Here is a 23,770-nt window from a genome sequence, read left to right as displayed (position 1 = left end):
TTTCCGGGCTGGGTTTTTTTTGGCTCTGGCATGGAAACCACTTGCTGTGTCTTCTTGGGAGGGGGCATCCCTCTCCCCAGGGATTCAGAACTTCCTTGTGGTCTCTCATCCATCCCTGCTAGGTGCTTCTCAGATCCACTGTGGTGACCAGGTGCCTCTCCAGCCTGATCCAGGGTTTGTCCTCCTTTGGGTCTCTGTGTGGGGAGATTTCCTCAGAGAAGAAGCTTTGATCCTGCCTGGCTGCAGCTGCCTTTGCTAAGCGCCCTCTGCTTCCAGCGTGTGTGTGTGTGTGTGTGTGTGTGTGTGTGTGTGTGTGTGTGTCTTTGGGAAGGATCGTGCTCACAAAGACCCACTTCTGCCCTCCAAGGGGCAGGCGCCTGCTATCAACCTGAGCCCAGAGAGTGAGAAAAGGAGGGGGGGGTTCCGCCCCCTCCACCTGGAGCAGAGGGTTGAACTGCTGCAGCGGGCGGGGCTCGCTATACTCTGCACGCGCTCAGTGGCATTCTTGCCTCTTCTTCCTCAGACCTTCAGACCGTCGCGAAAAGCTCCGGTTCAGCCCCGGCTTTTTCCTGCGGGGCGGGCAGGAGGCGGGGCAGAGCGGCAGCTCATTTCTCCCCCCTCCCGCAGCGCCAGCTCGGGTTGGCAAAGGAGGGGCTTCCTTGCCGCGGCAGCCACCGCCACAAGCCGGGCTGCGCGAACAGGGAGCGGCCGTTCGGCTCGGCTGGAGAGCAGCTGGCCGCGGGCAGCGGGATCCCAGCACCATGACGGGGCCCCGGGGACTCGCGCCTCTCCTCCTCCTCCTCCTCCTCCGCCTGCTGGGCGGCCGCACCGAGGGGACCCGCCAAGGTAGGACCAAGCGGCGGGGGCAGAGTCCGTGCCGAGCCTCGGGGAAGCAGCTACGGCGGGCCGCTTCGGCTACAAAGGAGCCCTCCAAGCGCCGCCCGACCGCCGACTTGGGTTCCCGGAGCCCTCGGGCGCGGGCGGGCGGGTTCTGCGGGCGCGGGCCATCCCGGACGCAAGTTGATAGGCGAAGGTGGAAGCCGGAGGGGGGGGCAGGCGGAGCGGGGAGGGGCGGGTCGTTGCCCCCCCGTGCGCCGCTCAGGGCCGCCTGCTTTCAGCACCACGGCGCCGGACAGCTCCCCCCAGGCCAACGTGTCCCGGAGCCGCGCGGGGAAGCGGCCGGTCGAGGCTCGTTCCAGATCCGCGCTGACGCCGCCGCTGAGAAGCCGGAGCGGGCGAAGGTGTGCGCGCGCTCGGTTGGCCGCCTCCGCTCCCGGGACCTGGCGAGGCCTCCGGTGTGGCTGGAGCGTTGGGGGGCAGCGGAGGTCGGGGGCGTCTGGAAGCTGAAGGGGCCACTCTGGGCATTTCTGTGGCAGCCCCGCCTGGAGAGCCAAAGGGGGCCAGGATTCGCCCGAGCGCCCCATGGGACCCCCATCCCGGGCGCAGGACCAGGGCGGACTGCAGGGAGATGGGGCCCGATTCTGCGCCCCATCCGCCCCTCTCCCTTTGCGTCCAGCACGGGGGAGCAACAGGCGGGTGCAGAGGATTCCTTTCCCGGGTGTAGTTTCTGTCGTGAGAAAGCCAAGATGAATGGGCGCCTTGGAAAAGGGGGAGGGAGTCCTAAGGACCTCCCACCCTGTCCCATCCCCCCCAAATTGGGTCTTGGGCTCCAGAGAAGCCGCCAGGCAGACCAAAGTCCTTCTGAACCCGCCTCGGATTCTGCGGGTACTTCAAACCAAAAGGCCTGGCTGACTCTGACGTTTTCTTTCTAACGTTCCCGAAAAAAGGTCTAGTTCGTTTTATTTTTTTATTCATTAGATTTTTTATCATTCTCAGTAAACAGGAGGCAGTTCAAAGCCGGGGCTGGGGTTTGGGGGCACCTTCCTCCCATAGGGACAAGGAAAGGCTTTGCAAAGACTGAGTCCTGCCTGATAGAATTCTTGCCTTGGTTCCCCCCACCCCCAAGGATGGTGAAGTGCTTCTGTGGGGCAGGTCCCGGGAGGGCAGGTTGCAGCCCTTGCAGAAAGTTCTTGATGAGCTTAAATGATCTGACACGTTTTTGAAATGCGTGTTTAATCACATTATTCTGGTGAGTCGGAGCAAAGCAATGTCAGCAGGAGGAAAGAGAGAGGATTAGGGAGGGAAGGTGGGGATCCCAGGTTGGTTCTTCCTCCTTGTCTTCACCTGCCATTTCTGACTGGGGCACCTGCTGCTGCAGGGCAGGAGCCGAGGTGGGCAGAGGGTGAGGACACGGGGGTGGGGTGGGTGTTTGTGTGTGTATGTGTGGCATGAAGCAAGAGCAAATTGATTGTGGCTGGAGTTCAGTGGGGCTGACCAAGAGACGCGCCTAGGGTTCTCAGCAGAAGGCGGCCAGCTTGTGGCTGGGACCTGGGGGCTGTTTTCGCACCACCATTTCCTTTAAGCAGAAAATGGTTGCAACATCCAAGCTGTCTCCCTCCAACGCTTTTATGGTTGGCTCGAGTAGGGCTGTCGGAGACCCTGAGTGGCCCGAGCTAGAAACTGGGAGATGGTGAGTTCTAGTTCTGCCCTATGCACGAAACCAGTTGGGTGACTTTGGGCCGTTTTCCCCAGACCCAGGAAGAGGAGGCAAGGCAAACCACCTCTGAAAATGGTGCCAAGAAAACCAGAGAGTCCAGGTCCAGGCCCTGGCAGGAATCGAGGCTGACCTGGAAAAGAGGGTGGGCGGAGAAACACAATTTCCCAGGAAGGGCCGATTCCTTGGCTACTGGGTGCGACCTGCTGTCCTTGTGATCCCTGGAAGGGACGGTCCCAAGGGGAGGACGTTCCAAGAAAGCCATTTTGAGGGCCTGCAATGAGATTATTCTGGGATCGAATTTGCTATACAGCCTCAACCCTGCACAAGAATTCTCTTTGGCTTGTGGGAGAGCCGGCATGCTAAATAAGGCCATCTTGACCCCTCCCAGAGGTTTGCCCACAAGGTGCCTCCTGGCGGGATAAGGCTGCCCGTCAGACGATGCAGGGCTCTTCAGCTGGAGCAGAATCTGGCACTTGGGAGGGTCCTGGAGGCGCCTAGGTTTTAGAATCAGAGGACCGAAAGAGGGAAGCGAAGGTGGGGGCATGGGGGGAGAGCAGCTGCGCTCACCAAATGGAGGAAAGTGACGCACGGGTGACCAAACCAGCAGATGCCCAACGAAATGATTGAATCTCTCTGGAACAAAACGCTGCCCGAGAACGTCCAATTGTTCTTCTATCTTCCCTGCATGCAGGCCAGAAACAGGTCGTGGCGCAAGAGCCACCCAGACGAAACCTGCTGCGGGTGTAGCCTCTTTGTTTACAAGGGCTTCGCTTTGATTGTGTAATGGCTGATTCCCCTGGGAGGGGGTTCTGCCAAGGGTCGGGGGCAATGGGAGGGGGTTTGTCAGTCACAGGAGAGGGGGCCCTTGGCCTCCCCATCAGGATGGCTCCTCCTGCCAAGTGTTGTACCCCCCCGCCCGCCCCGTCCTGCCAGGCTCCCATCCTTGGATGCCAAAAGTTTGGCGGAAGGCCAGGACCTTTTAAAAGTCCTGCTGGTGGAGAGTCCAGAGCAGGAACTGGACCTGCCCGAGGAAAGGCTGGGCGGGCAGGGAAGTGGCCAGTGCCAAGTGGGTGCTGGGCCTTTGGGAAGAGGCTCTCCTGGGCCCAGCTGGCAAAGCCACTCAGCTCCCAGGTGAATCAGCTCCCCTAGGTGTCTTTCCTAAGGCCTCGGATTGGCTGCTGCTCTCTCGGCTGGACCCAGGCCAGCTCTATCCTTAGCCTGAGGACACAATGGCTTCAGACAGCAGCTCAGCCGTATCCTCAGAGCACCCTGGCCAGGATCAGGAGAAAGCCAGAGAGCCCCCTCCCCGCTCCCAGGGTAGCCCAATCCCCAAGTTCCTCTGGTGGCAGAGCAGAGCTGAGAAACAGGCCCAACGCTGCTGCTGCTGCTGCGAAGCTCAGGGCCCTGTCCTTGCCTCCAGTTACCTGCTCTGGAGAGGCCAAGACCCTCCTAGAGCCCCACCCGCCTTTTGCCATCTCCAGATCCGACCAGCCCTCTTGCGGTGTGGTTGGGAAACGGCCTTGCCTTCCCCACTGCCTCCCCACTGCCTCTTTCCTGCCTTGGAGAACTTCCCAGAGAGGAACTGGGGAGGAGGAGGAGGAGGAGGAGGAGGAGGAGGAGGAGGAGGCCCTTGGGCTGCTCGGAATGAAATCCACCAAGGAAGCTGACTCAGAATCGGAGGCAGGAGGCGCCTTCCGAGGTCCCTTCTCCCTGCCTCCGGCACTCGCTCGGCAGTGGGGGAACGGGCTTCGGTTGAACTCCCGCCAGCCACAAATACCGATTTCCCCCGTATGTTATGCTGCCGAAGAGGACCAGCCAGCCCAGCTCCAGCTGCCAATCTTTTCCGTGCAGGCATCTTGGCCGAGAGGTTGGGCGCCTTCTCTGGGTGGGCTAATAAGTGGCTCAATGGGCATTTCATTACTCCTGCAGCAGCAGCGGCGGCGGCAGAGGCACCGGCGGACTGATAATCCAAAGTCCCCTTGGTTTTATTAATATGCAGAACATCCTGAACCCCTCCAAAGCCCCTGCAGGCTCGGTGGGGTCACTAGGAACAAGCCCACCCAGCGCCACTTGGCAGGGCATTTGGGCCACTGCTGGGCTGGTTAGGCTTATTCCTTGGAACGGAAGACCCCCAAAGGGCCGGAGAAGGCCGGAGCCCCACCCCAGAGACGCCTCTCAGCCAGACTCTGCGCATAAGCCCCCCCCACCCCCGGTGCCTCTGCCTGGTAATGCCTTCTCTTCTCCCAGCCCACCCCCATCGCCCTGCAATACTTGTCAGACTTTATCTTCATTTTAAGACTCTAGCCCCCACCCCCCGAGGGCCCCCCTTTGCTTTCAGGCCATCCTGGCCAGCAGAAAAGGGGTTCAGGGCCAGAGGGAACCGCAGGCAAAGAGCCAGAACTGACGGTCAAAAACATGCGGAAGAAAAGCCGCTGCTGTCTCTGTTGAGCACCGTCATTCATTCCTCCCGCTGCCTTCTCACGATGAAGGTGATTACCTATCAGGAGGCTCCGATGGAATACTGATCAGGTGGGGTCCCTCACCTCCAGGAGAAGCACCAGGAGCCAGACAAAGCCAGGAGTGTGGCTGGGGGCGGGAGGAGAGGCCAACGGGCAGGCCTGGGGTGTGCGGAGCCGCTGCTGCAGCACAGAGATTGTGCCAGCATTTCATTTGCCCCGGAGGGGGATTTCCTGCAAGCCTGTGGCACCTCTGGGTGCCAGTGCCAAGAATGGACCCAGTCACGGAGAAGGGGGTTTTCGGTTGAGAAGAGGGTCCTGCTGAGGGTGGGGGGAGTTTGGTGCCTGAGCCCCACAGAGGCTAACCGGAAGGCCATTGGAAAGGGCTGGGGTTTCCTTGGAAGAGCAGTCTGCATGACCTCTGCGTGGCCCCCTTCTCAGTTCGCATGGCAAAGCCATCACTTCCCTTCGGCCATTCTTTGGCACCATTCAAGGGGTCTCCCAATCAGGCGGCATAGGATTATATTTTAGGCAAACGCCCTCACCCTAAGAAGGAGGAGGAGGAGGAGGAGGAGGAGGCTTTTGGTGCTGGCTGGTGTGATCTTGAGGGCTGTGAGCAGAGACCAAATGCGGGCACCAGAGAAGAGGCCTCTCTTCAGGGGGAGCCCGATCCCATCGGCCTCTTCGGATAACTAGGGGGATCGTTTGTGGGTCCTGGATGAGGGATGGTCACTTGGACTGGCCAATGGAGACAAGCGGGGAGGGGGGGTGCAAGCTGCAGGTGGGAGTGGTGCAGAAAGGGCAGAAAGGACGGGTGGGGGAGGGAGCGCCCCATGGCAGAACAGGTGCCTGCTCCTTCCCCATCTCCAAAGGCCTCTGGCTGTTTGGGCCACTCCAGCCTTTGGGCCTGCAGACAGGCTGCTGGGTTTGGGCTGAGGGCCCAGTGTTGCCCCCTGCTGCTCTGGGACCCCTGCCTGCCTGGGGGAACCTGTCTTGGGCAGCCTTCAAAGCCCCCCCTCCCCCCCCCCCGCCAGGCTGCTGCTCTTCCAGCTCCTGCTCAGCACAGGCCGGTCTTTGCCAGGCGAGTGGCCCTCCCACTCCTGGGAAAGGGCTGCTATCATTATCCTTTCTAATGTAATTAAGGCCAATTGAGTGGAATAAAAGGCAGAGGTGGCGGAGGAAGGAGAGTTGAGCCTCCTGGGGGAATCATCGAGCAGGAGGAGCCCAGGAGAAAAAGGAAAACCACCTCCATAGTTTGAACGGTCAGCAATTACTTGGCAGGCCTCTAATTCTCTCTGCTTTAAAGTCCCAGTGAAGGGATTGCGAGAGGGAAGGGGGAGGCGCTGGGGGGGCTCCCTCCGAGATTTGAGGGGCTCCTTTGCAGAATTCTTTTCTTTGGGAAATGGGGCTGTCTTGGAGGAGTGAAATCCGCCCTTTCAAAAAAGCGAGGAATTTTGACAAACAGGCATCTTCGGATATTTCCATTCCCCCCCCCCCATGGTCTTTCATTTTAGCAGGCAGGGATTTTCTAAGACAGCCACAGCAGTGAGCCAGGGGCCCACAGGCAGTGGCCCCTGGCATTTGGCACCGGATTGTTATACGTGGGCAATCTCGGAGGGAGGGGGTGCTTCCTCCTAACAGGGGTTCATTATCATGATTACAGCGGTTGTGTGAATGTGTCGGGTAACGGGGGAAGACAGGTGGGGCCCTGGACTCCAGGCGTCGGAATGACAGATGGGCGGGCTGATCTGGGCAGGGTGGGCTTCTCCATTTGTGCCCACCTGGAGGTGGTGGCCAGGTCTTTCCGGGCACCAAAACTCCAGGGCGGGTGACCCTAACCAAGCCTGACCCCCGGGGACACCAGCCTCTTGGGTGGAGCAGCTCCTCCAGAGGGGCTGGGTGGGTGAGGGGGCCTGGAAAGGGACCACAGAGCTCAGTTGCCCCTTCCTTCCACCCGAGGGCCAAGTCCTGCCCTGCTGAATGCCAGTTGCCGAGATCCATTTATCTGAAATGGTGTAGGGTTTCCTGCCTGAGAGGGGGTTGGACTAGAAGGCCTCTGAGGCCCCTTCCAAGTCTTCTTATTCTACATTCTATCCCCAAGGCCTTTGCCCGGAAGGTGCCTGCCCCCTCAACTGAAGGGAGGCCCACACCACTTCCGGACCCATCGGTGCCTCCCTGGACTCCTGAGAGTTTTCTAAGCAAAACCGAGAAGAATGCTTTCCCGGGGCATTTCGCAGGGCACAGGGGTGCAGTCAAGACTGGCAAGGCAGGGATTGGGGAGGGGAGGGGCGGGAAAGGGGGCTGCCAAAGAGGAGGACAGAGAAAGTCCCCCCTCGGCAGTGGGGAAGGGGCAGTGGGGCAGGATCACAATTTGGGAGGGAAAGCCCAGGTGGTGATTCATAGAAAACCAGGTTTAGAAGGGGCGGTGATTCACACACACACACACACACACACACACACACACACACACACACACACACCTCTTTGCAAGGCAGTTTTGAACTCCAGCCATTTCAACCCCGTTTTCTTTGGACTGCAGTCAAGAAAAGGGCCAGCAAACAGCAGCTGACAATGCCAGACAAGGGCTTCTTCTTGGAATCCTCCTCGTGGGCAGTTTTAGCCTTCCGACCTGCCAGTTTTAATTTGCTCACTGCTAAAAGGGGTTGCTGAGTTTTTCTCGTTACTGAGAGGATTTGCTTTGCTGGTTTCTTGCCCATGAACCTCTCTCGGAGGTTAGAGGATTTTGTTAATCATAAAGAAAAACAGAAAGCAACAAATGCACTTTGCAAAGTGTCAACGGTGAGATTTCCCTGCGATCAGAGCCTGGGCGGTTTCAGGAAGGAGCACAGCCTTTCCCACCTCTTGGACAAGGACTGTCGCAATAAGCGGAATTGCCCTATTCGGTGGGAGTCTCCCTGGGCATCTTAGCAGCTGAGTAAAAGTGATTCAGACCCAACAAAATAAATTTAAAAAGAGGAAAGAGGAGGGGAAAAGCCAAATTGACAAGTGCTGACCAAAAGGGAAAAAGCAACTTCCAACTTTCCTCCCTACGGATAAATACCTGAAATCCAACAAACCGGACTAAGCCGCAACCAAGAGCACTTCTATCGTCCTAAACAAGTCTAATCATCCAAAGCCAAGTTATCATTTCATTTCTTTCCCAGCAGAAAAGAAGCTGGACAGAGTCTTCTCTTTAACCAAAGCAGTCAGCCAACAAAGCTTCAGCTTGGCTGAGCTGAATTAGGATCCGGGTCTCTCCGTCCCCCAAGCTGGCACTTCCCCTCCCCCCTCCCTTCCTCTCTTGATAAAGAGCATTTCGAAGAAGTCACATCTCCAGCCCTTTAAAAACTCCCTTCTTTCCTGCAAAATGACAGCATCTCGTGGCCCTGAGATCATTCAAAGGCCGGGATTTGAATTGACCCAGGCAAGAAAGGATGCGAGAGGCTTTCGTGTTTGTTTCCTAGTTTTGCAGGGAGGGAGGTGGAAGGAGCTGCTGAGAGTCCCTTGAAGTCTGAGTCACTGGCAGATTTTGCTCATCAAGAGGGAGGTGGGACAATTCTTTGCATCCCCTTCCTGACTGTTGCCATTATCCAGTTAATTAATCTGGCCAGGAGAGCCGAGATGGGAAGGTTCCTGCACAAGGCAACTGGGATGGCTGACCTAGAAAAATCTCCGGCAGAAGGTGCCTCGAAGCCCCTCTCAGCGCAGGGAAGGGAGGCAGGGCTGATCAGTCGGGGTCTCTGAGTCTTTCCGTTTCCAAACTGCCATCATATTTCATTCCCTTTTTGGGAAAATGCCCAGAAGGATGATGTAATAGCCACCTACTTTCAAGTGCAGCAGCCTGTGGGGTGAAGGGAACCCGGAAGAGGCACGCTCTTGGGAGCCCCCCCCTCCCCATTTCAGGGCAAGGAAGCAGCGCTTTGAAATCGGCCCTTCTGCGCGGGGTGGGTGGGGGTGCAGGGTGGCCCCCCTGGGGCTTGGCCAGTGGCTCAGAGGAGAGACAAATTCCGATGGTTCGGCTACACTTCAGTAGCGTCCAGTTCTATAAAGATGCAGGAGACGTCGTTAAGAAGATGGCAACAGAGCTTATTTTAAAAGAAAGAAAAACCCGCACATGTTAAGCTAGCAAGTGTCCATCTAGGATGCACTCAAACCTGAGAGCAAAATCCTCCTATGGGGGACTCAGTTACAAATCTTGTCGTTTCCTAGCCTGATTCCCCCTGCCCCCCCCCCCCCAGGAACGGTCAAATGCAGGCAAGCAGGATGCGAAGGGGGGGTGGGGGCACCTGTGCTCCTGGGTGCGCCTGGCCAGGCTCCATTCCACCCTCCCTGCAGCCGGTGGAGGGTCGGGCCAGGAGCAAGCAAGTTCTGGTCCCGAACTCTGTTCCAGCCATTGTCCTAAGCTGGACCCAAGGGCGGATTCAGTGGAGGCCTTGCTTCCCTTCTCTTCTCTTCCTCCTTCTCCCCCTGACGGCCTTCTGGGCAGGCTGGAAGGTTCTTAGGACGTCAGATTGTGAGCCACCCTCATCCTCTCCTGCATAGCAACTCCAGGGACTGAAACCGGCCTTGGCCCCCACTGGGTTCCCAGCTACCTCCAAAAAGGAGACGGGAGTAATCTATGGCCTTGTTTCCCAGAGATAAGCAGGAACCGAAGATCTATTAGTGGCTGGAAGGCAGAGCCAAGATTAGACTCTGCAAGGCTGGCTTAATTATCCCTGGCACGAGAAACACACAGCATTTGATCAGTGAAGCCGGGGAAGAAAAGGCGAGGGAGGGGGAAGGGCAAGTGGGGGGAGGGGCTCCAGTTGCCCCCTTGGCCTGCCTGGGGGACTGGCACGTCTCTTGTCGGCTGGCCGACCTTTGCCTTCACCTTGTCTGCCTTGTTTGTCACTTGGCCAGGCCTCCCAACTATTTTGCGCACGCTTGCATATCCAGGCAAGTCAAGTCAGCACCTGATCGATTCCTGGAGGATGAGCCATCAACAGCTACTAGCTGGGAGCGGGGGGACGGGGGGACGGGGGACGGAGCCTCTGTGGTTGAGGGCAGCTTGCCCAGGAGAGCCAGAGGAAAAGGGCCGCTGAGGGGTTGGGGGTGATCCTGGGATGGGACTCAGAGGCTGGCTTGGAATTGGGGTGGGGGCTGAGCCAGACCCATCTGCTGGGCAACAGAGCTTTGAGGGCTGGGGTCCCGACTCCCGCCCTAAATAAGGCTCTGGTTGATAACCCTGGGCCAGGCAAGAACGCCAGGGCTGCTGCCCAGCAGGCCACACTGTGACGCAGAGGGACATCCATTGGCTGGCCCAAGGGGGGGGGCACCTGGCGGGAAGAATATTGTAGGGGGGGCCTGGAGAACAAAGAGTGCAAATGTCCCCCCAGTGAAGTGTTTTGGAGAGCTCAGGAATCTCCCATTTGTGGCTGTTTCAGCCAGCCGGACAGGAGTTGGGGGGCTCCTCCAGCACTCAGAGCAAGAGAGGGCCCCTCCCCCCACCAAGGGACCTAGGACCCTCTGCCCCTCTCGCAGGAGACAGGGGGAGCATTGCACACACACTCACCCACCCCCCTTTAGGCTCCAGACAGCCTTCCACTTCTGCCTCATTGAGCCAGAATTTCTTTCACCACTACTCTAGCCCGCCCCCCGCTACCCCCTCCCCAGTGATGAGAAACTGGTCAACTTTCTAGAGGCTGTTATTCTAAACAGGAACATTTGCTTTTCAAAATGGTCACGGAAGGAAGGGACTTATTTGCACCCCCATGGGGGGGGGGGAGCTCTTTGTCTCCAGGTATACTTTTCCCCCCCCTTTCTCAGATATAAGATCCTAAGACCTCTGCTCCCTCCCCCTCCGTCTGCTTCCAGGACCCTCCCAGGGCGGCCAGTGCTAGCAGGCAAAGTGTGGCACATGAGCAGCAATTACTTCCGCTTCCCACAGAGAAATTGCACGGCGCCCCCTGCTGGTGGCTAGAGAAAGGCTTGGCAGCGTGGCCCCTCGCTGGGCGGGAAAGGCAGCGCTGGAGAAAGGGAAGGAAGTGGGGAGGGGGCTCTGAAAGCCAAGGCCGGGCGGGGTGAAGAGGCCGCCTCGCCTCTTGGGAGAGTCCCGGGCCTTTCAGCAGAAGCCCCTCGGAGGACCCCCTCACGAAGGGGCCCCCCAGGAGGCGGGCAGGGCCCTCTGTCCCCGGGGGAGGGGCCGAGGGAGCAACCTTTGGCCAGGGGCTCGCCAGCACTTTCATCCCCGGCATCCTGTGCCCCATGCGCTGAGGAAACCAGGTTAGCCATCGTGGCCTGTTGCCCAGAATGCCGGTGGGTTTTTCTTGTTTGATGCCAGGTTTGATTCTGCAGCTCTCCTGGCACCGCTGGCATGAAGCCGTTTACTTGGCAAAGGTGCACAGCTGCCGCAGCTGTGGCGGTGGGGATCCTGGCCTTCCCGGGAGCAGCCAGGCCAGCTTAGCTCTGGGCTCGACCGTCTCCTCTTCCTTCCATCGCCTCAAGGGCTGCTTGTGCCCGGATAAATCAGGAGTTCACAGCAATTAATCTCCAGGCTCTCGTGGCAGTGATCAGATGGTTCTGGACAGGTTTCAGGCAGAGCCCCCCCCCCACTCAGGAACACCTCACTGGCCTTCTGCAAAGGGAGGGGTGCTCTCCCCCAGTTACGAGGTAGCAGCAGAGTCCTGGAAACCCCTCGTGGGCTCTCTCGGCCTGCAGCCATCTGCTTCAACTCTTCCACCCGCCTGCCTGGACCTGGCTGGGCCCTTCTGCCAAAGCTCTGGAACCAGAGCCAGCCCTACCTGGAACCCGCTAGATGCCCTCGGGGAGCCAGTGTGTGTCTCCCCACCCCCGCAAGTCTTCTGGTGCAGATTTGCTTCCCGTTGACCAATTGCCCGATTCTCTCCCCTTTCCTGCTCCAGGCACAAACTCTGCGGGGAAGCCCACCGGCTCATTGTCCCCCCGGGAGGAGCTGACCAACAGCCCCTTTCTCAGGCGGAAGACGGGGCCCTCCAGACACCCCACCCCAGAGAGTCCGGAGCAGGTGCCCGAAGAGCCCAAGCTGGCCTTGCCCTCCCGGGGGGCCTCCTCGGTGCCCAGCGCACGGCCGGCCCCTCCTGCCAGGAAGAAGCAGGAGAAGCAGCGGCCGAAGCTGGCCCCCAGCCCTGGGCCCTTCGTGGAGAGCCCCGGCCCTCTGGATGAGAAGCCGCCCATCGGGCCTGGGGAAAGCGGCCTGGGTGTGACCAGCCCTTCCTCGCTCCAGATCTCTCCTTCCACGGCTCTGCCGCCGGCCTGGAGCCCTGGGGCTTCTGCTGAAGGGGGGGCCCAGAGGGCCGAGGAAGAGGCTGCGAAGGGGGGACCTTCCTCCAGGGAGGAGGGCCGAGGAACGACCCCTCCGGAGCAGCTGCCGAGTAAGTGCTCTCTGCTCCACCCGAGGGCTGGTCTCTTGTGTCCCCAGACGCTCTGCTCCTGGGAAGCCGGGCGGGGGGGGGTCATGGATGCCCCTTCCCAGGCCTTTTGCCGGAACGGGAAGGAAGCCCTTTCCCTCCCCTCCTCCTGAAGGGAGCCGGCCACCTCCGAGGCTCCCAGCCCAGAACTCCCCCATGCCAGCAAGGCTCCCTCCAGGCCTGCGGGGAGGCTGGTCCTGGCTGCTCTGGGAGAGGCCAGGTGAGGGAGCTTTCGGCTGGCCTCCCTTCCAGGTCTCTGCAGCATGAATTTCTCTGACCCGGAGGGCTACATCGACTCAGCCGAGGCCCCGCTGATGCCCCGGAACGGCTTCCTGGAGTGCAGCTTCCGGGTGACAGTCTACACCGGATATGGTGTGGAGCTGCAGGTAGGGAGGGCAGCTGGAGGGCGGGCGTGAGAGGGGGCTGCTGAGCCAGGAGGCACCCTGGCCATGGGCTGCCTCCCTGGGCCCCCGACTTCCCAGCCAGCTGCAAAATGGAGCCTTGAAATGGGACCCAGAGAAATTGCGGCTCAACCTGGAGCCTTCCGGAGGGTCCCACAGCCCCCGCCCCCTGCTGCTCATCCTGGGAGCTGTAGTCCTCCGCCGCAGCCAGAGGGAAACAGGGCTGGGCGAGCCTGTTCCAAGGGAAATGCCTCGCCAGCTACATTGCTACTCCCTCGTGCCAGCTCCCCCCGCCCCCCCCGGGTGGTTCATCCTCCAGAACAGGTTCCTGACGCTGTGCAGGGTCTTCATCTTGGCTCCCGTTTTGCTTGCCTGTTGGCCCGGGAGGGCCGCTAAAGCAGGACGTTTCAGGGGCCACAAATGCCAGCCTGAGCCGAAGCGAAGCTTTCAGTGGCTGCTGCCGCTCAGAGCAGGAAAGCCCTTCACGGAAGGGAAGAGCCATGGAGCCCATGCCACAGGAAAGGGGCCCCTCCCGCCCCTCCCCATCTGTCGGCCCCCAGCCCCTTTGTCTGGCTGCTCCACCCCAGAGGGTCCATCTCCTTTTCTCCCCCGAGCGAAGCAGCTCCGCAAAGCGGAGGATTTGGGATTCCTCTCACCTAACGGGTCTCTCCCTGATGCGCAGGTGAAGAGCGTGAACCTGTCCGAGGGGGAAGTGCTGGCCATTCGTGGGGAGGACGAGGGCCATTTGGTCACTCTGGCCAACCAGACCCTCCTGGTAGAAGGCCAGGTCATCCGCAGCCCCACCAACATCATCTCGGTCCTCTTCCGGGCCTTCTCGGACGGCCTTGGGACTTTCCAGCTGCATTATCAAGGTAAGCTGGTAGAGGCAGCCCCCTCCCCTGCCAAGATTCCCCCCCCCCAGGTCTTCCTTTCCCAAAGCAGGAATGTGTTTGCTGCCTCCTGCCAAGGTTCGAAGGCCCAGAGTCGGGGGCCCAAAGAAGACCCGAATTGCCCCACCAGACACGCCCCCACCTTCTCTGCCCCCCGGCTGAGCCTTTTGCAGGGGAGGGCCGGTCCCCCAGGCCAACTTTAGAGCCTCTGCAGCCAAAGGAAAGGGGCTGTTTGCTTATTGGTGGGGCTTCAACCCATCATCCTGGCTGTGTTTTCCAGGCAGTCAATTCACCTCCACGCACCTGCCTGTCCCTTCCTCTTGGCACAAAAGGTGCAGCAGGTGTGCGTAGGGGGAGGCTGAGAGGGAAGAGGGCATCCTCCACAGTTGCAGCAGGAGGGAAGTGGAGAGGGCAAAGCAGCGTAAGAGCCTCGCGGCACAGATGGTGCCCGGTGGCATAGAGGGCAAGGCCTGAGGTGGCATGTGGGGCTGCGGGTGAGGTTTCCAGGAAGCCCTGGAGGGTGTTCAGAGGAGAGCCAGCCCGGGTGGCTAGAGTCCTGGTGAAATCTCTGGGTTGGAGGGAGGGCACCCTTCTGGGCTCTCTGCTGGGGGACTGAATGCAGCCTCTTCGGTCGGGCTCCCCCTGGGCAGGGCAGGCGGCAGGGTCTCCCCGTCACCCAGCATCCCTCCACTCCATGCTGCTTGGCAAACCCCGCCCCCACCTGTCAATTTAGCATCATCTGGCACTTTCCCCAACAGTATTTATGCTGAGCTGCAGCTTCCCACAGAGGCCCAGTTTTGGGGAGGTGGCCGTCATGGGCCTGCACTCAGGGGGCCTGGCTCACTTCCACTGCCACCTGGGCTACGAGCTGGAGGGCCCCCAGAGCCTGGTCTGCCTCAACGCTTCCAAGCCGCACTGGAGTGCCCCGGAGCCTATCTGCTCAGGTATGGGGGGTGGGCGGGCAGTGGTGGCCAGAGGCTGGCAGGCTGTGCCTTGACCACCTTGTCTCTGCTTTCAGCCCCCTGCGGGGGCACCGTGCACAATGCCACCATTGGCCGCATCTTGGCACCCACCTCTCCGAGGAGCCCCTCGGGCAGCCTGGCCTGTGTGTGGATGGTCAGCGCCCCTGAGGGGCAGAAGCTTCACCTGCACTTTGAGAGGCTGGCACTGGGGGAGAAGCAAAGGTGAGGTTGTCGGGCTGACGTTCTCGGGGAATCGACAACAGCGGCAACGCAAAATGTCCGCTGTGAGTTGTAACATTGAGCTGTGTGCTTGACAACTGAAAGCCTGGTGCCGTTTCCCTCCGGCTGTCCTGAAGTAAGGCTCCTCCTCCAAAACGCACCTGCAGCCCTTGGCTCCCCAGCTCACTTCGCCAGCACCGCCAGGCCCACCGCATTTGAAGTGGCAGGTGCTGGCGTTCGAAGGAGCAGCCTTTCTAAAAATAAAAATAAAAACGAGGAACTGGTAGACAGTCAATAAAACAACTTTATGAGCTCTGCTGCGATTCCAGAGTGAAACGCCTGTTTATGACCACAGAAAACACGGCGGTTTCCCTGGGGAGCCTTGGCAGACTTTGGCCCCCTTCTACCTGAAGTCCTTGCCATGTGACCCCAGGAATTGGAGAGCCGCTTCAGAAGGGGGGGAAGGATTCCCTCCCCAGTTGAACTGGCAGCAAGGGCATTGAGGGGACCATCCTCCTGGGCCTCCGCTCTCGCGCACCACCTCCTGACCTTGACCTGCTTCTCCTTGGGCTCCAGGTTGGTGGTCTACGGTGGAGAATCGAACCGCTCAGCCGTGCTCTATGCTTCCCGGCCGGGCAGCAACGTGCCCTTCGAAGGGGTGATCAGCGAAGGAAATGCCTTGCGGGTCGACTTCACCTCGGAGGACCCCAGCAGAGAGGCCACGTTCAACATCCGGTTCGAAGGTGAGGCTCCTCACCCCCTTATCGGACCGGGGGCGGGCAGGGCGGGGGGTTTTCTCTGCTGCTGCTGCTGCACTTGACAGGGGAAGGGCGGGGATGCAGCCCTCCCTGTTCCCAAAGGGTCAGGTCAAGACCCTGCAGGGCTGCTTGCAGTGGGGCAGCCCTCCCACCTTGGTGCTGGAGATCAGAGCCGACGGCCGCCTGCCCATTGGGCGGGGGAACAGGTGGGTGAAGGTACCAAGGAAGCCCCGCACCCTCTCTGCAAAGTTTGCCAGACTGAGCTCTCCAGAGGCCTCGTGGTGGGTGAGGCGACCCCGAATTCCTCCAAAGGCTGGATCAGCCCCCCGCCCACCCTGGAGATGTCTGAAAGGGAGCCTGGCGTGGGGGGAGCGGCTCAGCCCCCTCCCCACCATCTGGAGGGAGTCCAGCAGAGAGGAACCCCGAGAGCTCCCAGCTGCTTTGGAGCCTCTCGGAAACAGGAGGAAAAGGTCTGGAGAAAAAGCGGACTGTGGGCGGTGAAGTCAAGTCGTTCCTCTCTTGGGGTGAATGAGGAACCCGGGGCTCCCCGTTTCTCTCAAGCGCTGGCTGTGGAACACGGATTTTCTGGCCTTTATTGCTTCTGGCTTAGTTACTGCATCATCATTATTGCTCCATCCTCCTTTTTCATCTTTCTCTCCACATAAATTCTGCCATGCTAAACATAATTTGATTTTGCGCTGTCTGCAGGCTGCACCTCCCCCCACAATCCAGCCTGGAGCCCCCTCCTCTTCCCCGGGTCCTCTGCTCTTTCCCTGCCTGCCTCAGGAGCCCTCTGCCCCCCAGGCATGCCCGGGGCTCTGCTGGGACCCACTCGGTGCCCCGCAGGGCCCTTTGGCAGCAAGCAGCACCTTGGAGAGCTCCCCAGCCCGGCAGGCCTGGCTGGGCCAAAGGAAAGCGCCCAAAGCCCCCAGCTGGAGGGGGCTGATCGGTCGAAAGATAAAATGGTTGGCTGCACATGAACAAAAGACCCTTGCAAAAAATGCTGAACCTAAACAGTGAATAAAAGGGATCCCTTTTGACAGTTTAATTCCATTGATGGAATCAGAACAGTAATTGGATCCTTCTAATTTCCCAGCAAAAATAGGGTCCAGTTCACACCCCTCTGCAAACTAATTGCTTCTACCCACCGCCTGCTCCCTGGCTGGGTTTGGCCCATTCCCTGCACCGAAAGGAGACGTGGGTGGGGAGCTGCAAGGCCTGCTTGCAGAAGGGGGGCGCTGGGGGGGGTGTCTGCCTGTGCCAGTCCTGCCCTTCTGTGTCCCCCTCCCAGCCTTTGAGAAAGGCCACTGCTACGAGCCCCACCTGCAGAATGGCAACTTCACCACCTCTGACGCCGCCTACAATCCTGGGGCAATCGTGGAGTTTACCTGCGACCCCGGGCACACCCTGGAGCAGGGCCCAGCGGTCATCGAGTGCATCAACCTCAGGGACCCCTACTGGAATGACACGGAGCCCTTGTGCCGAGGTGGGTGGGGGCAGGGCAGGGGGCTCGGCCTGGGAGGGGGCGGGGGGCTGCTCTTGGGGCCGTCCTGACTCTCGGCCTTGCAGCCACCTGCGGAGGAGAGCTCTCCATGGCGGCTGGAGTCATCCTGTCCCCCAACTGGCCGGAGCCCTATGCAGAGGGCGAGGAGTGCGTCTGGAAGGTTCACGTGGGGGAGGAGAAGCGAATCTTTCTGGACATCCAGCTGTGAGTGGATTTCAGGCATCTGTACTCAGTGTGGGGGAAGGACGGTTTGCACTTGGGAAAGGTTGTTTGGGGGGCCGGGGAGCTTGCTGTCTGCCTACAGAGTGAAAGTGGGGCCGTGTCGGGGTGGGGGAGGGGTGCGGGCAGATCTGCTCGGTGGTGTCCCCTGATCTGGCCACCTCTCCCCCAAATGCACCGGATCAGGCAAAAGGATTTGCAGCCCCTGGGAGCACAAGCCCTTCCCCGCCCCCCTCGCTTCACACCCCCACAACACCCCCACCCCGCTCACGGGCAATTAAAGCCGCACCTGGCACTTGGGATTCCTCCCTGCCGAAGCCTCTGTGGGGCTCCTGATAATCCAGCCTGAAGGACGGATACTTTGATCCTGCCTTTCCCCCCCACCTGTGGCAGCCCAGAGAAGGCGGGGAAGCCTGATAAAAGGGCTCTCTAGCCACGCAGCAGCAGCAGCAGCAGCGGCCCTGGTCTTTTGGGGGGTGCTTCCCTTGTTTTCCCCTCTTCCGGCCTATCCATGCAAGATCCATGCAAGCCGAGAAAAGCCTGCGGCCTCTGATGGAGGGAGGAGGCTGCTCTTGAAAGGGAACCGCACTGCCCTGTCTCTCTGGCCTCGGAAGGGTGGGCTTCCCAAGATGCTTTGGCGGAGCTGCCCATCCCCTCCTTGCACCTCCCCCCCCCCCCAGCTGGAGTGACCAGGAGCACCAATGACCACTTCTTGGCACAGAAAAGCCCAATGCAGTTAAAGACATTGGGGTGGGGGGGTGGGGGGGGGTGAGCCAAATCTCAAGTAAAGATTGGCATTGCTGGGCTGGCAGCTCCCTCTGCCGGCCAGAAGAAGCCTTGGCAGCCGAAGGCAGTGAGACAAGCCAAAGTAAAATGTTCTCTGCTCCCTTGGAGCTCCAGGCACCAACCTGGGCTGTGGATCCGGTCCTTTTCCTCAGCCAAGGGAAAGCAGCTCCTTGGGCTTGCAGCATCCGAGAGCCCTCCTATCCAGGAGCAATCTATCTGTGGTGGCAAGAGCAGGAAAGGGTGCCGCCATCTTGCTTATAAGCGACTCCTGGCAACCAGGGCCAGCTGCCTCCGTCCCCTTTCACCAGCCAGGGGCCCTCCGGGGGAGGGGAGGCCCAGCGCTTCCCCTTCCCCTGCCAGCAGCTGCTGATCCCAGGGGAGCCCCGCAGAGCCGGCCTCCCTGAGCCGAGACCCAGCAGGGCCCTTCCGCCGCCCTCTTCTCTCCCTCCCTGCAGCCTGAACCTGAGCCAGAGCGACATCCTCACGGTCTACGACGGGGACGACCTCAGTGCCCACATCCTGGGCCAGTTCCTGGGCAGCGGGGGCCCCCAGAAGCTCTACTCCTCCACACCCGACTTGACCATCCAGTTCCACTCGGACCCGGCCGGCCTCTTCTTCGGGAAGGGGCTGGGCTTCACCATGAGCTACATTGGTGGGTGAGCTTGGGCTGTCCCCCCCTTTTGGGCACGGGGCGCTCTGCCCATTCTCACCGGGGCCCTTTCTGGCTGCAGAGGCCTCGCGGAACGAGTCCTGCTCAGACCTGCCGGAGATCCAGAACGGCTGGAAGACCACGTCTCACACCGAGCTGGTTCGGGAGGCCAAAATTACCTACCAGTGTGACCCGGGCTACGATATTGTTGGCAGCGACACCCTCACCTGCCAGTGGGACCTCACCTGGAGCAGCGACCCCCCTTTCTGCGAGAAAAGTATGGCCCTGCCCAGGCGGTATCCCCTGTGCGGCTGGGAGTTGCACTGAAGACCTCCCGGTCTTTTTCCTACTCTGCTCCTGCCACGTTAGCCAGAGTTTGGGGCAGAGAAATCCAGTTTTCGAGCCTGCCCTTCTTGGTTCCCCCTCTCCGTGTCTGCTGCTACAGCCGCAGGAGCCGGCTGGAAAATGGATTGGCAACCCCAGGCTGTAGAGGGTAACGGGGGTGGGGGGAGAAGGGCAGGCTGTGCCTAAGTCCTGCAGCAGCCAGTAAGTGGGGAGTCAGTCACTCTGAAACACACACAAAACACACCCACAGCCACACAATGGGCTGGGCTTGCAAAAGCTGTTCGCAAGCAAACAGGAGAGGCGGCTGCTTTGACCCGGTTTTACGGGGAGGGCCAGAGCTGCACCTTGAGGCCCAGGCAGAAGGGGGGAAGGTGCCAGATGGTCTGGCCTGAGCCTGGGGCACTTTGGGGTGCTCCAGCCTGGCCCCCCGCTTTTCACCCTAGTCATGTACTGCACGGACCCCGGGGAGGTGGAACACTCGACCCGCTTGATTTCGGACCCAGTGCTCTTGGTTGGCACCACCATCCAGTACACCTGCAACCTGGGCTTTGTGCTTGAGGGCAGCTCCCTTCTCACCTGCTACAGTCGGGAAACGGGGACCCCCATCTGGACCTCCAGGCTGCCCCGCTGCGTGCGTAAGTCCGGGGCTTGGTGTGAGTGCGCTGCTTTTCCCGTGCCTGCCCTGCGGGACGCCCTCACTTGTTTGCCGGCATGCAAGAAGGAACCGGGGGGAGGGTGGAAGAGGGTGACTGGGGGCCACGTGGAATAGTCCCCACCAGACTGGCCCCCTTGCCAACTGGCTCCCCGATTCCCTCCATGCAGCGGAGGAATCCCTGGCCTGCGACAACCCAGGTCTGCCCGAAAACGGGTACCAGATCCTCTACAAACGCCTGTACTTGCCAGGCGAGTCGCTGACCTTCATGTGCTACGAAGGTTTCGAGCTGCTCGGGGAGCTGACCCTCAAGTGCATCCTGGGGCAGCCCTCCCGGTGGAGTGGGCCGCTCCCCACCTGCAAAGGTAGCTCCCTCGGCTCCCGGGGCTGCTCTGCAGGGCTCCTCTAACTGCCCCCTCTTGACGACGGGAACCCTGCAACTAAAACGGGAGGGGTCTGGCTGGGGGCGGGTCAGAGCCAGGAGCCCAAAGGCCAGTTAGCCATCATGCCCCCCGCCCCACCGCCTGACTCCCTGCCTCTCTTCCAGTCAATCAAGACAGCTTTGAACATGCCTTGGAAGGTAAGCCTCAGCCAGTCCGTCCGTCATCCCCCCCACCCCCCGCCGCCCGGGGGAACCAGGCACCTGGGAGGGGCAGGCTGTGCCAGGGAGCCCTGCAGCCTTTTGTCTCTCTAGTAGCAGAAGCTGCTGCAGAAACGTCCCTGGAGGGAGGCAACATGGCGCTGGCCATCTTCATCCCGGTTCTTGTCGTTTCCTTGCTGCTGGGGGGCGCCTATGTCTACGTCACGAGGTAGGCAGGGAGGGAGGGAGGGTCTCGTGTTGGCATGCACAGCCGCCACGCATGCTCTCCCCTCCTGGTGGCTTTTCTTCCTGGGAGCTCAGGGCAGAAGCTGGCCTGACCCACGGAGGCCTGGCTTTCCTCTTCCCTTCAGGTGCCGCTACTACTCCAGCCTGCGGCTGCCCCTCATGTATTCACATCCATACAGCCAAATCACGGTGGAGACGGAGTTTGACAACCCAATTTTCGAGACAGGGGTGAGTTGCTGCCTCTTCTCGGCAAACCTGGCTGGGAGTTAAATGGAGGCTGCCAGGACATCCCAGGGCCGCGGTTGCCCTTCCACCCCGGCGGCCACCGGGCAGGTTGCAGAGCCAGATCCCACTCAAAAGCGGCTTCCTTTTGGCAGGGTGACCTGTCCGTGTGGCTGGGGGGAGCCTCGTCCCAGTGCCCTAAGCGTGGCCACGGCAGGGAGGGGAATCCCCATCGTTCTTCTCCCCCGCTGGAAAAGCCACAGCGCCCTGTGACTGGAGCGGTGGGCCTGCCAGGGCTCAAGTCCACATTTCCCTATTTAAAAAAAAGAAACGACAGAGTGAGAGAAAACTAAAAAATGCAGGACGTTCTACTAAAAGTGTGTATTTGGTTGCTCTCCCAAAGGGAACCCAGCAAGGGGTGCGCCCAGCTGCTCCTTCCTTCAGGTCAACCTCCCGGGCAGGTGTGAAGGTGCCCCTCCCGAGGTCTTTTGTGCCCAAGCTTCTCTCCAAACGGGTCCTCAGTGACCGGTGCCCCCTCTGTCTCCACAGGAAACCCGGGAATACGAGGTCTCCATCTGAAGCAGCCCTCGACACTCACCCCGCCTCGACCTCCACCCCCGATATCTCGTCCAGGGGCCCAACTTGGAGACGGGGTGGAATCTGCCTGAGAGCTTGGACCCGCTGCTCTCCTTCCGCTTTCCATCCAGCTGTGCCCACTTCTTCCTCCTCGTCTTTGCAGTGGCCTCTCCTGGCGGGTGCCGGGCTCAGGATTTGCTGGCATGGAGCTGAGTCCGATTGGCAAGGCAGCTACTCCTGCGGACAGCCCCAAGGGACGCCCTGGCTTGGCTCTCCTTCTGGGTCGCCTGGATGCATTTTGCAAACCTGCGGCTGAAAACAGAGGCCGCCTCTGGCGAAGGAGGGAGACTGGACTTGCCCACTACGGCCAAAGCTCCCAGCTCTCCCCTTGGCCCCCTCTGGGCACAGCTGGTGCCACTTCTGCCTCTGCATGAACAGGGCAAGGAAGGGGAGCCTTCATAGGGAAACACAGCAGCCCTGAGGCTCCGGGCCACTGGCGGCCAGGGGAGGAGACCCAGAAGCCCAGCCGAGGGAACCCTGTGCCGTTTTTATTTCGAGTGTGAGGCCTGAATGGCAGCAGCCAGGATGGGCGAGGAAGAGGAGGCCTGGAAGATGAAGGGCAGGGGACCTTTTGAGGGGGGAGGGTCTTGGACACGGCCGTTGCAGCCTCTTCTCTCCTCCTGGCCCTGATCACGTGCCAAGTCTTTGCCGGTTTTGGCAAAGGAGCCTCTGGGGGTCTGCTGCCAGAAAGGACGGAGAGTCCCACCCACCTGGCCCCCTTCCCCAGCAGAGCAACGAGAGGCCTCTGGCACTGCCACCCACCCACCCACCAGGTTGCACCAGGAGCCCCCGGGAACCTAGAGGTGGCTTCAAATGCAGGGGCCAGAGGTCAGCCGGATGAGCTATAAGAATACCTGAGATAGGCTGACATCTCCTCCCCCTGCGCACGCACGCACACACACACACACACACCGGTGACTCTAGGCTGGAGGCCTCTGCCATGGAATAAGCCTGGTAGTAAGGAGAGAAAGAGAAAGAGAAGGGGGGGGGCTCCCTGCTGCCCCTTTCCATGGAAACGCAACGAGGACAGAAGACGTTGCCCCTTGCCTCTCCCCCCCTCCGGCCCACTCTTGTTCTGTGGATGAACACATAGAGGCAGATATTGGGCTGTTTTTTTTCCCGTCTTTGTAAAAACAGTGAAAATGTAACCATGACAATTTTTTAAACATGTGTTTTAGATTAGAAATCCAGGCTGGTACATCTCTGCAGTTGTCAAGGATTTGGGTGTGTGGGTGTGTGCACTTCCCTCCTTTGAAAGCATACGGGCTGCCCCTCCCCTTCCTGCCCCTCCTGTGAAAGTGTATTGTGGTTTGCGAAGCCTGGGAAAGGCGGAGGGCCAAGAAGCAAATGTACACAACTCCTCCTCCTCCTCCTCCTCTTCTTTTTATAAGTGTGATGATGGGATTAAATATTTTTGAAGACGACACGACCTCCTTGCGCAGGGCCGGCATTGAGGAAGCTGCCAATGACGGTGCTGCGTTTCCAAGCGAGAGGGAAACGGCCTCCGTGGCTCTGAGCTGCTCCGATCGATGGCGCTTGGGGTAGTCGTAGCAGCGGGACTGTTGGCACCTAACAGCTTGGGTGTTTTTGAGCCAGTGTGAAGACACTGCAACAACACGGCTTCTCAGTTGTGATCTTTCCTCCCTAGCAGGAAACCCAAACCTTCCAGGGCTTCCTTGTCTTCATGATGCAAGATCTATGCAGCGTCATGCAGCTTCTCGCAAGGGGGCTCGCCAAGCAGGAAAGAGAGAACCTGCCTGCTTTTCCCACAACGGGGAGGGGGCTTCTCAGGAGCTTTGGGGGGACACGTCCAGCAGGGTCAGTGGGCTCTGCCTTCATTGCAGCCTAGGGTCCAGCTGGCACTTTCACATCCACCCTCACAGCTGAGAAGCCCAGGGCAGGGAGGGGCGCCTGGGGGCTTGGCTGGCCCTGCTCAAGGGAAGCTCTGAGACAAACCCAGGGCCATCCGTGCCGTACCCCTCGCCCATGTCAGAGGGGAGAAAGGCTGGGAGCCATCGCCGGGGCCACGGAAGCCACAGACTTTGGGGCTGGAGGCAGAGCGGCTCCTGCCACAGGACCTGCTTCCCTGGCGTAGAGCCGCAAAGGAGCTCCTCCGCTTTGAGCCAACAATCCCCCTCCCCGTTAAGGGTCGTGGGCCACCCCAGAGCCACCCGGGGTCTTCAAGTGAGGAAGACCCCACCCGTGCGCTGCTTTTCTGGCAGCCATAGGAATCCTTGGGTTTGGGCACAGGGGTCCTGGCCCAG

At 60.2% G+C, this 23,770-nt stretch overlaps 1 protein-coding gene across 1 annotated transcript; it reads left to right on the top strand.

Annotated features, from left to right (window-relative positions):
* The first annotated feature begins 514 nt into the window (after positions 1 to 514).
* Positions 515 to 22,930, top strand: SEZ6L (seizure related 6 homolog like). The gene is made up of 17 exons (XM_087912938.1): positions 515 to 846; positions 11,913 to 12,401; positions 12,690 to 12,823; positions 13,521 to 13,710; positions 14,487 to 14,672; positions 14,747 to 14,912; positions 15,486 to 15,652; positions 16,959 to 17,153; positions 17,237 to 17,375; positions 18,632 to 18,828; positions 18,908 to 19,102; positions 19,614 to 19,805; positions 19,993 to 20,187; positions 20,370 to 20,402; positions 20,517 to 20,631; positions 20,774 to 20,876; positions 21,420 to 22,930. Exons 1-17 carry the CDS (start codon positions 762 to 764, stop codon positions 21,447 to 21,449), a joined length of 2,811 nt encoding a protein of 936 aa, XP_087769064.1. The 5' UTR covers positions 515 to 761; the 3' UTR covers positions 21,450 to 22,930.
* Positions 22,931 to 23,770: the final 840 nt, after the last annotated feature.

Source organism: Pseudonaja textilis, chromosome 15 (assembly GCF_049901715.1).
Source record: "Pseudonaja textilis isolate UNSWEBS1 chromosome 15, rPseTex1.2, whole genome shotgun sequence".
NCBI lineage: Eukaryota > Metazoa > Chordata > Lepidosauria > Squamata > Elapidae > Pseudonaja > Pseudonaja textilis.
Note: the sequence above shows the minus strand (reverse complement) of the source record. Positions and strands in the feature narration are given on the sequence as shown.

Excerpts from the sequence above, each read along its gene's own strand:
- SEZ6L (XM_087912938.1), top strand. The coding sequence starts at position 762 with ATGACGGGGCCCCGGGGACTCGCGCCTCTCCTCCTCCTCCTCCTCCTC. Across the intron at positions 17,376-18,631 it reads ATCTTTCTGGACATCCAGCT|CCTGAACCTGAGCCAGAGCG; the intron begins GTGAGTGGATTT and ends CCCTCCCTGCAG. Across the intron at positions 19,806-19,992 it reads CAGGCTGCCCCGCTGCGTGC|CGGAGGAATCCCTGGCCTGC; the intron begins GTAAGTCCGGGG and ends CCCTCCATGCAG.